This window comes from Panthera onca, chromosome F1 (assembly GCF_046562875.1).
Source record: "Panthera onca isolate mPanOnc1 chromosome F1, mPanOnc1 haplotype 2, whole genome shotgun sequence".
Classification (NCBI taxonomy): domain Eukaryota; kingdom Metazoa; phylum Chordata; class Mammalia; order Carnivora; family Felidae; genus Panthera; species Panthera onca.
The window spans coordinates 30,067,066-30,081,450 of record NC_138355.1 but is presented as its reverse complement, the minus strand read 5'-3'; the positions used below and the strand labels follow the sequence as shown (position 1 = coordinate 30,081,450).

The 14,385-nt window shown below is 36.5% G+C and overlaps 1 protein-coding gene across 3 annotated transcripts in view; it reads left to right on the top strand.

Annotated features, from left to right (window-relative positions):
- The window catches only part of XPR1 (xenotropic and polytropic retrovirus receptor 1), a 218,207-nt gene that overhangs the window by 132,015 nt on the left and 71,807 nt on the right, over positions 1-14,385 (top strand). For all 3 annotated transcript variants that reach the window (XM_060643796.3, XM_060643801.3, XM_060643798.3), the window contains 2 exons: positions 1,749-1,850; positions 13,112-13,335. In XM_060643796.3, the coding sequence (XP_060499779.2) occupies positions 1,749-1,850; positions 13,112-13,335 (326 nt within the window). The remainder of the gene's footprint in view (positions 1-1,748; positions 1,851-13,111; positions 13,336-14,385) is intronic.

Genomic DNA, 14,385 nt, shown 5'->3' with positions numbered 1-14,385 from the left:
CTTAATTGACTGAACCACTCTGGCACCCCTACAACTTCACTTTAAACTTTTGTTTTTGTTTAAAGTATCTCTGATACAAAGAAATAGTATATATGTACGTGTTGCATATTACTCAAGGAAATACCATTTTCTCTTATTCCTGGATAGTTGAATTGTTTAAGGGTTTTGGGGATTGCACTAAGATTTGAAACATCTGAGGGACATAAAAGAATCTATACTTTTTCCTAGACATTTTAAGCTTAGGATGCCCGAGAGATCCAGAAATAGGATAGTTCTGTATTATAATTAGCATCTGGAGTCTAGTCAAATCTCACTTGGGCAAGAAACATACCCATTTAGGCTTGGGGAGGTGGGTTTCCTGAAGCTACATATGTCTGTACTTACGATATTCAGTAAGTTAATAGCTATATGATAGAACTCACAAAGTGGATCCAGCCTGCAGAGACATATATTGATTGGCCTATACTGTGTTTTTAAAATATCTAGATTTTATGACTTCTCCTGAAAATTGGAAGATCTGACAACCTTAACCACCTATTGCCACAGGGCAGCAACTAGCTAGATGGACATATGCTCTCACTTGCCAGAATGCATACCACTCCTTATCCTGAAGATGTCTGTTGCCATTTATCACTATACTTGCACAGTCACCCATTTGCTCAACCCACTTATGTTCATACCCAGCATCTGTAGCCTTAAAATATCTAATTTATAACCATCAGTCTACATTTTTCTATGCTGGTGCAGCTAAGTGAAAATGAGTTGATAGCAATTTAATATAGTAGGAACAATTGATTCATTTTTTTTTTCCAGGAACATATTACATATTCATGTCTTCATTTTTGTTCCTTTTTTTATTCCCTGAAATATTTACTTTTGCTGAATCCTATTCATTTTCAACTCCCAACACCTTGACTCTTCCTTGATCACCTCTGTCTCCAGTAGTGTCTTCCTGTCCCCAAGTCTTAGAACACTTATTTTCTCCACCACTGTAAATTTATCATAGTGGAGATTTAGAGTCTCATCCAGTTAAAAAATGGCTGCATTCCTATAAAGAGGCCTTTTAGTAGTCTTTTCTTAATATGGTTCATAATTCATTGTTGTCATTTTGAATACTAAGAAAGTAGTAAGTTTAAATTTTATTTCCCTAACGTATTTTTTTAAGTTTATTTATGTTTTAAAGTTTATTTATTTATTTATTTTGAGAGAGACAGAGACAGCGCAAGTGGGGAAGGAGCAGAGAGAGAGGGAGAGAGAAAGAATCCCAAGCAGGCTCCATAGTGCCAGCGTGGAGCCTGATGCGGGGTTCAAACTCATGAAACTGTGAGACCATGACCTGAGCCAAAACCAAGAGAGACAGAGCTTATACAAGTGGGGGAGGGGCAGAGAGAGAGAGGGAGAGAGAATCCCAAGCAGACTCTGTTCCCTGCTAGGGCAGAGCCCAACTCGGGGCTCAATCCCAGGGACCTTGGGATCATAGCCTGCGCTGAAATCAAGAGTCAGACGCTTAACCGACTGAGCCACCCAGGTGCCTGGTTTTTGTTTTGGTTTTTGTGTGTGTGTTTTCCCAATAGGCTTCACGCCCAACATGGAGTCCAGTGAGGGGCTTAAACTCATGACCCTGAGATCAAGATATGAGCTGAAATCAAGAGTCAGATGCTTAGCCCGCTGAGCTACCCAGGCACCCTTTCCCTAGCTTTCTTAATTGACCTTTGGTCATTAAATTTAAATGTTTTCCTTGCTTTCAGTTACAGATGAGGACACAGTAAAGAGGTATTTTGCCAAGTTTGAAGAAAAATTTTTCCAAACCTGTGAAAAGGAACTTGCCAAAATCAACACATTTTATTCAGGTGAGTAGTTTTTTGGTACAACATACAATAGAATTTCTGCTGTTACGGAAAGAGAAACTCTGCATGTCATTGTTTATTTAACCTTCTGATCATTATTTTAAAATGGTGGCTTGTTTTCCTTCCTATACTGCATTTAGGGATGTTTTCTATAGCTAAGGTAGGAATGCATCTGGTGCTTCAGTATTTAAGCCTAATATGGTCATTGCCTAGATTCTTTTGCAGTTGCAAGGATTTGGGAACTTCCTTGTGAACCAGTACTTTGTAGAGCTTCGCTCAAGTCCAGGCTAAAGCTTTAAAGACTCAGAAATTTGATTTTATCATCTCAAAGCTAAATTACAGCTAAATAAGCTAAATAAGCAGTTCCTGCTTATTAATTACATTTCTTTTGTCTTTCCATTGTATGGAATACTCATTTCTATCTCTCTAGAGCATTGTCTCCAGAGTGGCATCTACAAGATGCTATTGGAGTTGAGGAGGAAATACTAGAACTTCTATTTATTTATATCTGACCCTTTAAAATTCCGTTTTTTATATATGTTTACTCCCCTCGTCCTTTAACTTCTGTTTTTCTGTCTCACAGAGCTCAAGTTTCTTGACTCCTTCATCTATTCCAGTTGACAAGACCCCTCCCAGAATTACTTCCCTCTCTGTTAGTCATCTTAACCGTGTTGTCCCTTGTGCTTTTTAAATCCTTTACCCTCATTGCTTTGTACTGCTTCTGCCTAGCAAAATTCCAACTGTGAACCAATCCAGCCTTTCCTTCTCCATGCCTATTCCCTGGGTGCTTAGGATAGCTGGGGGAAAAAATCACATACCAGAACAAGTTTGAACCAGTGTAAATTCACTGTTACATTCTTAACTGTGTCTTCAAAGCTACCCACAGGTCCTAATCAGTGCCCTTTTCCATGCTCCAAAATATTTTTCTGGACCCAACTCCATTGTCTTGAATTTTCTGACCCCACCATCTTCTCCATCATGCTCATTATACTATACTCCTTCCTTACAAATAAAAATAAAGGCCTTCAGCTCCTGTTGGTGTATAATACTTATGCAGATCTAGGCCACCCCTCCCCCAAAATACTTGTTCACATTCTTACCCTGATTTATTTCCCTCCAATCTTTTTAGAAAAGATATCCCTCTTTAGTCCATGGCAAATCTCTGCAACTACTGATTAAATTTTAGCTCCTCAAGACCTTGCGCCAGTAATTATTTCTTCTAAGAATTAGTAAATAAACGCATCGTTGATTTTCCTTTTAACTGGTTTAATCTCCTTAGCAAGTCACTGCCTTTTAGCAAAAAAGAAACAAAAAAGGAAGCAAATGCCTTAGTTCTCCTCACCTCTCCCTTATGGCTAGACTTCCTAGGCAAAGAGAGCAGTTTATGCAGAGACACAGAGCCATGAAAGGGCATAGCATGTCCTTTGCACTACACTGTAAGTACCTAGAATGCAGAGACAAAATGGCAATATTATTTGAAACTGTGCAGTGGATAGATTTTCAGCAAGGGGAAAATGTACAGAACAATTGCAATGTGCAAGAACAGAGATAATTTCCATAATTAGGAGTAGGAGTGAAAGAGGAACTAGCAGTGTAGACAGAGAAGGAGAGGGCAGCCATGTAATGAAGAATGAGGAAGAGGAAGCTAAGAGGAAGGCATTTGCAGGGGAAAGAGTGTTTAGACTGAGAAAAGGCTATAGGATATGACCTATGCCTGTAAATGAAAAATATAAAGGCCAAGTTTATTAGCTTTTTTTTTTTTTCTGTAATTTTTTTTGGAAAGATCTATGAGCCCAGTTCTATGTGGATTATTGAGATCACAAAGAGTAGATAATGCTTGTTAGTATACAAAGAAAAAAAAATATCTACTGTTAATAAGAGATATATATACTGCGTGTTAAGTTGTAGTAAAAACTGTATACACATGTGACCCATCATACCTAGTCAGATATGTGTATTTTATGTATGTTTGTATGCATCTATATATTTGTGTATATGCAGTATATTTAAATAATTAATATTTTTTCATGGAATAATATCCTTACTATGTGTAGTATATATTGTTTTCTATAATTATTTCTCTTTGACTTATAATATGCCAATTTATGATCCACACAATTGCTTTTATGACTCCATATTGAGTTATAACCCTAGTTTGAAAAATGGTATCTTAAATTTCATTATTTTTCAAAAATAATTTTAGGCTTTCTACTATTGAAAGTTTGGAGGCTGTGATTAAATGACTTCCTTTTTCCTAGTGTGTTGGCAGGACCAGTAGGGCATGTCTCTTGATGTCACCACAGAGGAGGTACAAATTGATAGTCTTCAGACTGACTTTTTGCCAGGTCAGGAAGTGATGGGTAATATGAAGACATGATTGACAGAAATAGAATTTGGCTCTTGTTCTAGACAGTATCATTTTCCTCCTTATTTAGCCACCTGCTCTGTGGCAGATTATCTTATAGACAGCAATCCTCAGAGACTAGGACACAGAAAAACTATAAATAACTAAAATAACAGGGATGAGTTTAGTGTATAAACCTACCTCCACCACTTATATCTCACAGATTATTTAATGGTCAGCTAATAATGGTCACTTTCAAGTGAGATATAGTCTTGACTGAAGCTTTTAAGTACCCCCCAAAAAATGCTATAAAAGCCAAACAAAACATAGAATGAATACTACTAAAATGTACATATTTATTTTCATACCAGTTCTGTTACCTACCAGTTATGTTTTGGATTTCTGAACCTTACTATTTTTTTAGAAGAAGTTTACCATTTAACCTTCTTAGGCCTCTATGTACCTTGTAAGATGAGCAAATTCATTCCCAGTCCTCTAGGGTTCCACATGTAATGAGTTAGAAACAATTGACAATAGTTTGATGTCAGTCATGTAAGTCATTGTATTGCTCTTTATTTTATTTATATTAATATATAAAATCTTTTAGACTGTGGGAGGAGAGGGAAGTTTTTTTAAAGGAAGGCTCCTTTTTGGTGATAACATTACTAATTACTGAAGTCTCCTAGGTCTCTTTTAGTACTAAAAATGGCATCAATTCTAGAGGCAATAGTGTCAGAGATCTTTTTTTGTGGTGATCAGTAATATCCTTTTCCATTGGTAATATTAATGACTTCATGTTACAGTACCTTTCTCTTTGAACCAGTTTGCTTTCTCTCTCCATTCAAAATACTTACCTTCCAAGCCATGTTTTTATGTGCCTACATAAAAACAAAATGTTAGAATGTGTCTGTTGCTTTTAATATTCCATTATTAAAACAGGCAAGCCTTTTTAAAAAATGTTTATTTATTTTGAGAGAGAGTGCTATAAGACCCGGGGGTGGGGGGAGGGGGCTCGGTGAGGGGGAGGAGAGAGAGAGAGCATCCCAAGCAGGCTCCGCCTGTCGGCTCAGAGCTCAACACAGGGCTTGAACTCACGAAACCATGAAATCATGACCTGAGCCGAAATCAAGAGTCAGACACTTAACCTACTGAGCTACCCAGGCGCCCCAGTTGGAATGTTTTAAATAGCTAAGGGCTTCTTCCTTTGTTTCTAAACAGTCTGTTTTTTCTGACCTGTCCTAATTTTTTGGCTTCAATTATTCTGAATTCACAGCAATTTTATGAGCTTTTCTGTTCTTTACCAAAAAAGAGGGAGGGAGGTGGGAAAGGTAGGAGGGAAGGAATGAAATTACAGTAGTGTTATTCAGAAGTATGAAAATTATGGCATTAGAAACAGATTTATTTCTTGGCTATAGAATATTTTCAGGCTTCATATATATGCAAGACCAATTGGATAATAGTTACTCAGAACTATTCCTATTACAGTTATTCCTGTAATCCTATTAGGTCTATTTTTCTTTATTCTTACTGAATTTGAAGCATTGTATATTATTATGCCACTGAATGTGTATAATAAAACATAAGTATGTCTTTCACTGAAATAGTAAATATTCATTTTACAAGTGATCATATGTATCTAGTACCCACATAGCTAAGTTATGGCTTAATGACTGATATGTGTGTATGTGTTTGCTTGCATATGTGTAAAGACATGGATTAAGTATATATTAATTAGCGTGATCATGGGTCTGTGATATTGTTTAAAATTCCCATTGTCCTATTATTTTTTCCTACATCATGATTCTCTTGAGTTCATTTCAACAGAATCATTTACTTCAGAGCTATTAAAGAATGGGGAGGTGGGGAGAAGTTGGAAATTATTTATGTACTATCCACATATCCACTGTCCTTCTCTTCTGTCATATCATTTCTTTCTTTCTAAGACTGAGAAGATGGGCAATGTCCATGGTCATGGAGTAACACAGTTGCCGGATGGCATCTTAATAAAAAAGCCGATTGTCATCAAAAGTAATGTTTTTTTTAAACTGTGGGTTGCAACTCTACACATGGGTCAGGGAATTAAAATACGAGGGGTCATCTCGGGTATTTAAAAAATATATATGGGCACCTGGGTAGCTCAGTCCGTTAAGCATCTGACTCTTGATTTCACCTCAGGTCATGATCTCATGGTTTCGTGAGTTCAAGCCCTGCATCGGACTCAGCGCTGGCAGCGTGGAACCTGCTTGGGATTCTCACTCTCCCTCTCTCTCTGCCCCTCCACCACTCATGCTGTCTCTGTCTCTCTGAAAATAAATAAACTTTAAAATAAAAATTAAAAAATACATGAGAATAGTAGAATGGAATAGTAGAATAGCTGTTGTGTGTATTGGTCAACTGTACTATTTCTTTTATGTACAATATGATACTTGGTATTTTCAAATTTTGCAAAGTACTGTGGAAAGTGACATGAAGAACCATTGACTTTGCTTAGAGGAAAAGAGAGGGATTGAGGAAAAGCCTACACAAGAAGTAAAATTTAAATTGCATCCTTGAAAATGCGTAGGCATCTCCACATGCTCTTGGAGTAGCATATTGAGGATAACAGTCGGAGAGGAGTTGGAGTGCAGTGTTCCAGGGAAACACCTATCCAGATGCATTGTGAAATCAAAGTACATGACATATTTGGGATTGAGGAGTATAACAGATAGTCTGCTGAGGCTGGAGTTGTTTTACCCACACATGGAAATTTTAGACTTCAGTATTTGAGGTGTAACAATCTCAGGTAATAAGAATTCCAGATAAAAGCACAAAAATGTCATGTAATATAACAATTAACTACCCTGAATCATCTAGGATGGGTCAGCCGTCTTACAAATTTTGTATTTCAAATAATACTGACATCCATAAATTGAATTAGCAAGATCATAACATTGCAAGATAAGTATACAAAAAAATCAAAGTATTCTAAAACACTAACGTTGTTTTATCAACAATTATTCTTGAGTTGCATAACTATAATAGCTTTGTTATTAAGATAGTTTATAGTTCTGAAATAACTTTTCTCTAAAAGTAAAATATATATAAATCTGGTGAAAACTAAAAAAAATACCTTGTTGGGGTCCCTGGGTAGCTCAGTCCGTTGAGCGTCCAACTCTTGATTTCACCTCAAATCATGATCTCATGGTTCGCGAAATCAAGCCCACATTGGACTCTGCTCTGACAGCTCAGATGTACTCTGTACTCTCTATCTTTCAAAATAAACAAACAAACAAACAAACAAATAAATAAATAAATAAATAAAAATAAGATCTCGTTAACCCTAATGTCCCTAATGTCTTTAAGGGACATATAGGTGCTTTGAAAGTTTTGAATGGTTATTGGAAATTTTTATCAAATATTTTATTATCTGAGAGCTTATGGCATTAAGCATGTATTCTTAAAATAATCTGTTCTCATTCAGTCACTGGATTTACTGGAATGTGTAGAGATTGGAATTTATTGCCAAGATAGGCTATTTTTATCAGTATTCATAAAATTACTTAGAAATATTCATTTTTATTTCTTAAGTATATTTGTAGAGTTTAATTCATAGGCCAAAGTACATTTTTGTGTACATATATACCTTTTCCCAAATTCTGTGCTGTCCCATATATTTGAACTTTTTGGAGCCCTGACTCTAGAAAACTGTGGTGTCATTGAAAAATAGATTTGGACACTTGTCAAAAGCAGTGTTTCTCATCCTTTTTAAACCTATTGATAAGTATTAAACCCTTTTTCTAAGTATAACACTGTAACTATGGTAATATTGAATTCTTTTTTGAAATATGCTTTATACTCCCCTACTTCCAAACAAGGATTTTCCTTTATGTGCTCTTCCATTTCCCCTTAAGGAAGAGAATCACTGGTTCAAAAACTGCAAAATACCCCTGGCATTTATTATTCCTCTATTTCTCTATAGGCACTTGGATTACTAGAGAGTTTTTCCTACATATTCATTCATTCACTCAGTCAACAAACATTGATTGAGCCTACTGTATGCAAGCTCTTATAATATAAAGATGATGATGATAGTCCACACAAAAATTTATATGTGAATATTAATAGCATAATTTATATAGTAAAAAAATAGAAACAATTGTCCATCAACATGCATATTTAAACAAAATGTGGTATATCCACCCAACAAAATATAATTCACAATAAAAAGAACAAACTCCTGTGGATGAACATCAAAGTCATTATGTTAAGAATCCAGACAGATGCAAAAGACAACACATCGTATGATTCCTTTATAAAAGTAAAGGAATTTCCTTCAGAAAAGACAAGTTTATAGAAACAGAAAGCAGATTAGTGGTTACTTGGGGCTAGGGGTGGGAATGAGGAATGACAGCCAGTGGCCATGACAGAAGTGTATGGGATGTTGGAAATGTTCTAAAATTGAATGGTGTTGATGATTGCGCAACTCCACAGATTTACTAAAAATCACCAAACTATGCTTACCATCGATGAATTCTATGCTGTATAAAGTATATCTGAAAAAGCTATTAGAAAACTGCTCACCATTAAAACATGAAGATTTTTTTTTGCTCTCAAGAGAGAAGCATTGGCCTTAGAGAGCTCACGGTTAATGAAACAAACATATAAACAAAGAATTATATGTTCAGTGTGCTTTGTATGCATGTTTGTGGTCTAATGAGAGCCCTGTAGCGGGAGTTTCAAGTTGTAGCTGAGAGTTGTTAGGCAAGAAAGACTTTATGTAGAAAATAATATTTGAGGTTAGCCTTGTAAAATGAGTGAGGAGTTTGCCAGATGGGGAGGCATTTGTTTCATGACATTGCTGGCATGCAGGAAGTAACAGTTCTTCTTTCTTTCCATTTTTTGGACTACTTTCATTTTTAATATCCATATGATGAAAGATGTAAATAATTACAAAATTTATGTATTGACATTTGTGGCTAAGGATGGTAAACAGATAGCAAATTCGTGTATCAGTCTTTTAACAGTAAAAGTTGATCATTCATATACTTACGATTTTCTGGCTTTTGGGTCTTACAAGTTACCTAAGATTTTTAATCAGCCAAGTAATTTATAGTTGACCTTGTCTCACATTCTTTCATTATATATTGTGTATGTATTTGTGTATACTGTTTTTTCATATGGCTTTTTACTGGTTAGGGCATAAATATTTAAGTTGTTAATAAAACAGAAGTGTTATATGTATCTTTTGATCTAGAAGCATCACGAAAAAATTACTGAATCATTAAGTGCACAGTGAACCAAGAAAGAACCAAAAAGTTCTATATTGTTTTTGATCAGAAGGATAATAAGATAAACAACTTTGCAGTGGAAATGCTTGGCTTTAATAAGAAATTTGAGATTCATTTTGCCTTTTCAGTTGGAGATTTGAAAATAGGTAAATAGTTCTTTTTCTTACAATATGGATGATTAGGAAGAAATCCTGAAAACCTTTCAACTACAAAACAGTAAGATGCAGCATAAAATATGCAAAATTAATTAGATACAAAATAAAACAATATGCTTAGTATGGCTAAAGACATAGAAGAATATCAAAACCATGAACAAAGAAGAAACGATCAAAATTGACTTTTTAAAATAACCAATTAGGACTTTTAATAATTAAAATATAATCACTGAAATTAATATCTTAACCAGTTAAACCTGTAAATTAGGTAGAGATTAAGAGAGAATTTATAGGAGCGCCTGGATGGCTCAGTCAGTTAAGCGTCCGACTTCAGCTCAGGTCATGATCTCACTGCTTATGAGTTCGAGCCCCCTGTCAGGCTGTGTGCTGACAGCTCAGAGCTTGAAGCCTGCTTCAGATTCTGTGACTCCCTCTCTCTCTGCCCTTCCCCTGGTCATGCTCTCTCTCTGCCTCTTAAAAAATAAATGTTGAAAAAAATTTAAAAAAAGAGAATTTATACACTTGAACATAGAGCTGAAGCAATTACCCAGAATGCAACAAAAAGAGGAAAATACAAACTACGTAAAAGAGCGTGAAGTCAAGAGGCCATAGTTTGTATCTATGATTTTGCCTTGTCCGCTACCCTTTGCCTTCAGCCAGAAGCCCAACTGACTAGGGTTCTTTAGTGGATAGAATGACCCAGATTTCAATTCCTAATGGGTCTGAATCGTCAATAATTCTTTTCTTTGATGTCTGTGGCCTCCCATTAATTTTTATTACTTGTCATGGAAATACTAGGATATATTCCAAAGAGTCTCCTGGGTTATGGACACAATCCTCCCTGCTCCTATTGTATATCAACAATTCACTTTCCCCTTGGTCATTGGGATCAATCACTAATCAGTAAACAACTTCTTTGCCTACTGGTTCAGTAGTATGATGAGCCCCAAATGGCCAGGTGTTTCTCATCTTCCAATTCAGTGTAACTGTTGTTGTATTCCTCTGAAAGAAGCATTTCTTCTTGAGAACTAACCAATAGACAGAGCTCAAGTTGCAGACTGGGAAGCAAAAATTGGGTGAGTGAATTTTTAGTATAGTAGTGAAAGGAGCCACTCCCACTTCCATTCCTTGATTCGTAGACTCTGTATTTTGACTGTGTTCGCGAAAACACCAATATAATGGTCTTAATGCTATAAGGCAGAACCCTATTCTTCAAGAGTTTTGTCTCTCATTTTAAGTCTTTCTTTGAGCTAGCAATTTCTGGGTATGTGGTAGGACCATTATATTCCATGGATATGCTTATTGTTTTACTACCTTTGCTGTGAAATGAGTTTTTTGATCAGAAACAAAGCTGTGTAGTATACCATGAAAATGGATAAGACATTCCAGGTAATAGTGGTGCTAGCCAGAAATGTTATGAGCAGGGAAGGCACAACCATATCAAGAATACATTTATTCCAGAGAGGACAGATCTGCCCCCTGCATCCAGTTGCATTCAACCTACCACTAGGTGGCTGACCAGTACTTATGGGGAATGATGCCATTTCTGGGGCTCAGACAATGCTGGCATCTGCTGCCAGATAAGAAGCTGTATTATTAGGTGCATAGCTGCATACCAGGTGCTAGAGGCTGTGTTGATTTGCTCCAGTGATGATACCACATCTAGAATGGCAGCTGACATCGGAATGAGCACTTGATTACATTTGCCGTGATCCACAGTCATTCTTCAAGATCCATACAACTTCTGCACAGGCTAAATAGATGAATTAAATGGGGAACGATAGATATCAACATCCCTATATCTTTCAAGTCTCTGGTTGTGGCACTAAGCTCTGGAGTTCCCCTAGGAATGTGTTTTTGCTTCTTGATTATTATCTTGATAGGGAGAAGTTCTTGGAACTTCCACTAGTCCTTCCGACAATAATGGCCCTTATCCCTGGGTCAGAGTCAATGTGAGATTTGTACAAGTGGCCTGATGTTTCTATTCCAGTTATACATTCTAGAACTGAGAAAGTAATCATAGTGTGAGTTCATGGACCATCTGGGTCCACTGTGAGTTAAACCTGAACACTATAAATCTCCATTTGACTGCTGGACCAAGTGGCATTTGGAGTCTCTAGAAATTTGCATCAGTCCAGATAGCATAATTCTAAGGAGGCCTCTGAGATTCCATCCTCCTCATGTATTCTCTATCTTTTCCCAGTTATTCAGTCAAACATCGATGTAGGTGTTGCTCTGAAGGGATTTTGCAGCTGTATTCAGGGTCCCAAATCAGTTGACTAAGAACGGGAGATTATTGGGGCACCTGGGTGGTTCAGTTGGTTAACTGTGCGACTTTAGCTCAGGTCATGATCTTGTGGTTCGTGAGTTTGAGCCCCATGTCGGGCTCTGTGCTGACAGCTTGGAGTCTGGAGCCTGCTTCAGATTCTATGTCTCCCTCCCTCTCTGCCCCTCCTCTGCTTACACATATGTGCACGCACTATCTCAAAATAAATCAACATTAAAAAAAAAAATGGGAGATTATCCCAAGGAAGCCTGACTACTCACATAAGCGATTAAAAGAGACTGAGGTATTCCTGAGGAGAGAGATTCAAATCATGAATATTCACGAGGTTGTACAACCATCACCATTATATAATTCCAGAACATGTTCATCATCCCCGAAAGACCCTATGCCCATTAGCAGTCATTCCCCATTCTTCCAACCCCCTAGACCCTAGCAATCACTAATCTGTATCTGGGTTTGCCTGTTCTGGACATTTCATATAAATGGAATAAGATAACATGTAGCATTTTGTGTCTGGTTTCTTTAACTTACCATGGTTTCTTCAAGTTTCATTCATGTTGTAGCATGTATCAGTACTTCATTCTTTTTTATGACTGAATAATATTTCCTGTGTGTGTGTGTGTGTGTGTGTGTGTGTGTGTGTGTGTGTGTGTGTGTTTCACTTATCCTTTCATTGGTTAATGTACATTTAGGGTTTTTTTTTTTTACTATTTTTCCAGGTTTTTTTTTTTACTATTGTGAATACATATTCATGTATATGTACAAGTTTTTGTGTGAACGTATGTTTTCAGTTCTCTTGGGTATATACCTAGGAGTGAAATTGCTGCATCTTAAGGTAACTAACTCTATGTTTCACTTTTCGAGAATGGACAAACTGTTTTCCAGATTATAATGTGGCTGTACCATTTTGCATTCTCACTTTTCACGGCTTTTTAAATTCTGTATCTTCATCTGTAAAAACAAAGGGTACACTTGAGGTTTTACAGGGAGGGAAACGTGGGATAGAATGATAGGATGAAATGTTACACCAAAACATTTTTTTCCTATCCAGTTCTAAATATTACATGTAACATTTTTTTCCCTAGAAATTTTAGGGAAACAAACTGGAATAAGTACTAAAAATTCAGAAGTCAGTGAGAACTTTACCAGGTTTTTTATCTTGATGTTTTGAAATTCTTTTTTTTTTCTTTCTTTCTTTTTTTTTTTAACAGAGAAGCTTGCGGAGGCTCAGCGCAGGTTTGCTACACTTCAGAATGAGCTTCAGTCATCACTGGATGCACAGAAAGAGAGCACTGGCGTTACTACACTGCGACAACGCAGAAAGCCAGTCTTCCACTTGTCCCACGAGGAACGTGTCCAACATAGGAATATTAAAGACCTTAAACTGGCCTTCAGCGAGTTCTACCTCAGTCTTATCCTGCTGCAGAACTATCAGGTACTTCAGTTTTTACCCTGGAGAATGGAATCTTCAAATAATTGAGAAATTTGGAATTAACCGTGAACTATACTAACGGGCCAATCCAAAAAGGGAAATCTTTAGCATGTCATTATTTTTTAGGTTCTTAATGTGATTTCAGTTGTTCTTATTGGCTAAAAACCACATATCAAAGGTAGCAAAATAGTGTAACAAGGTTTCTATTTGGGGGGCGCCTGGGTGGCTTAGTTAACCGTCTGACTTCGGCTCAGGTCATGATCTCATGATTCGTGCTTTCGAGCCTCACATCATGCTCTGTGCTGACAGCTCGGAGCCTGGAGCCTGCTTCAGATTCTGTCTCCCTCTCTCTCTGCCCCTCCCCCGCTCCCACTCTGCGCGCGCTCTCTCTCTCTCTCTCACTCACTCTTTCTCAAAAATAAACATCAAAAAGATTTGTGAAAAGATTTCTGTTTTTGAAGATCAGTTTTTGAAAACTTTTTGTACAACATTCACTATATTCACTCACAGTTTGCTTCCTAATGGTTTGCTTCCTGTTTTTAGAGGCATCTGTGGTAGTGGTGAATAGAAATAAGAAATTGTGTATGTTTACCCAACCACCGCTGGCTATGTAAGAGCTTTATATTCCTCCAAACCTATAGCAAAATTTCCACAAAGGCAATTAGACAGTTAACTTTCCTGAAACTAACACTAATAATATTATAAAAGATACTGACTTTTCAATTTACAACTAACAATCCTTCCAATTTTATTATCCGCAGCCTGCAGTATGACTCTGTGATAAAAAAAATCTTTATGGAATTACTGAATCACTATATTGTACACCTGAGACTAATGTAACACTGTATATTAACTACATTAGAATTAAAATAAAGGGTTTTTTTTTTTAAGTAGAAAAGAATTCTTGTGAGAGAAAAGAAATTAGGTCACAGCAAATATATATAGAGACTGAATATCTATGCAATTAGGATATATGACTATTTTTAAAATCCAATCTGTAAAGCCTTACTACCATGTACATTAAATTATGGAAATTGAAGGCATTTATTAATT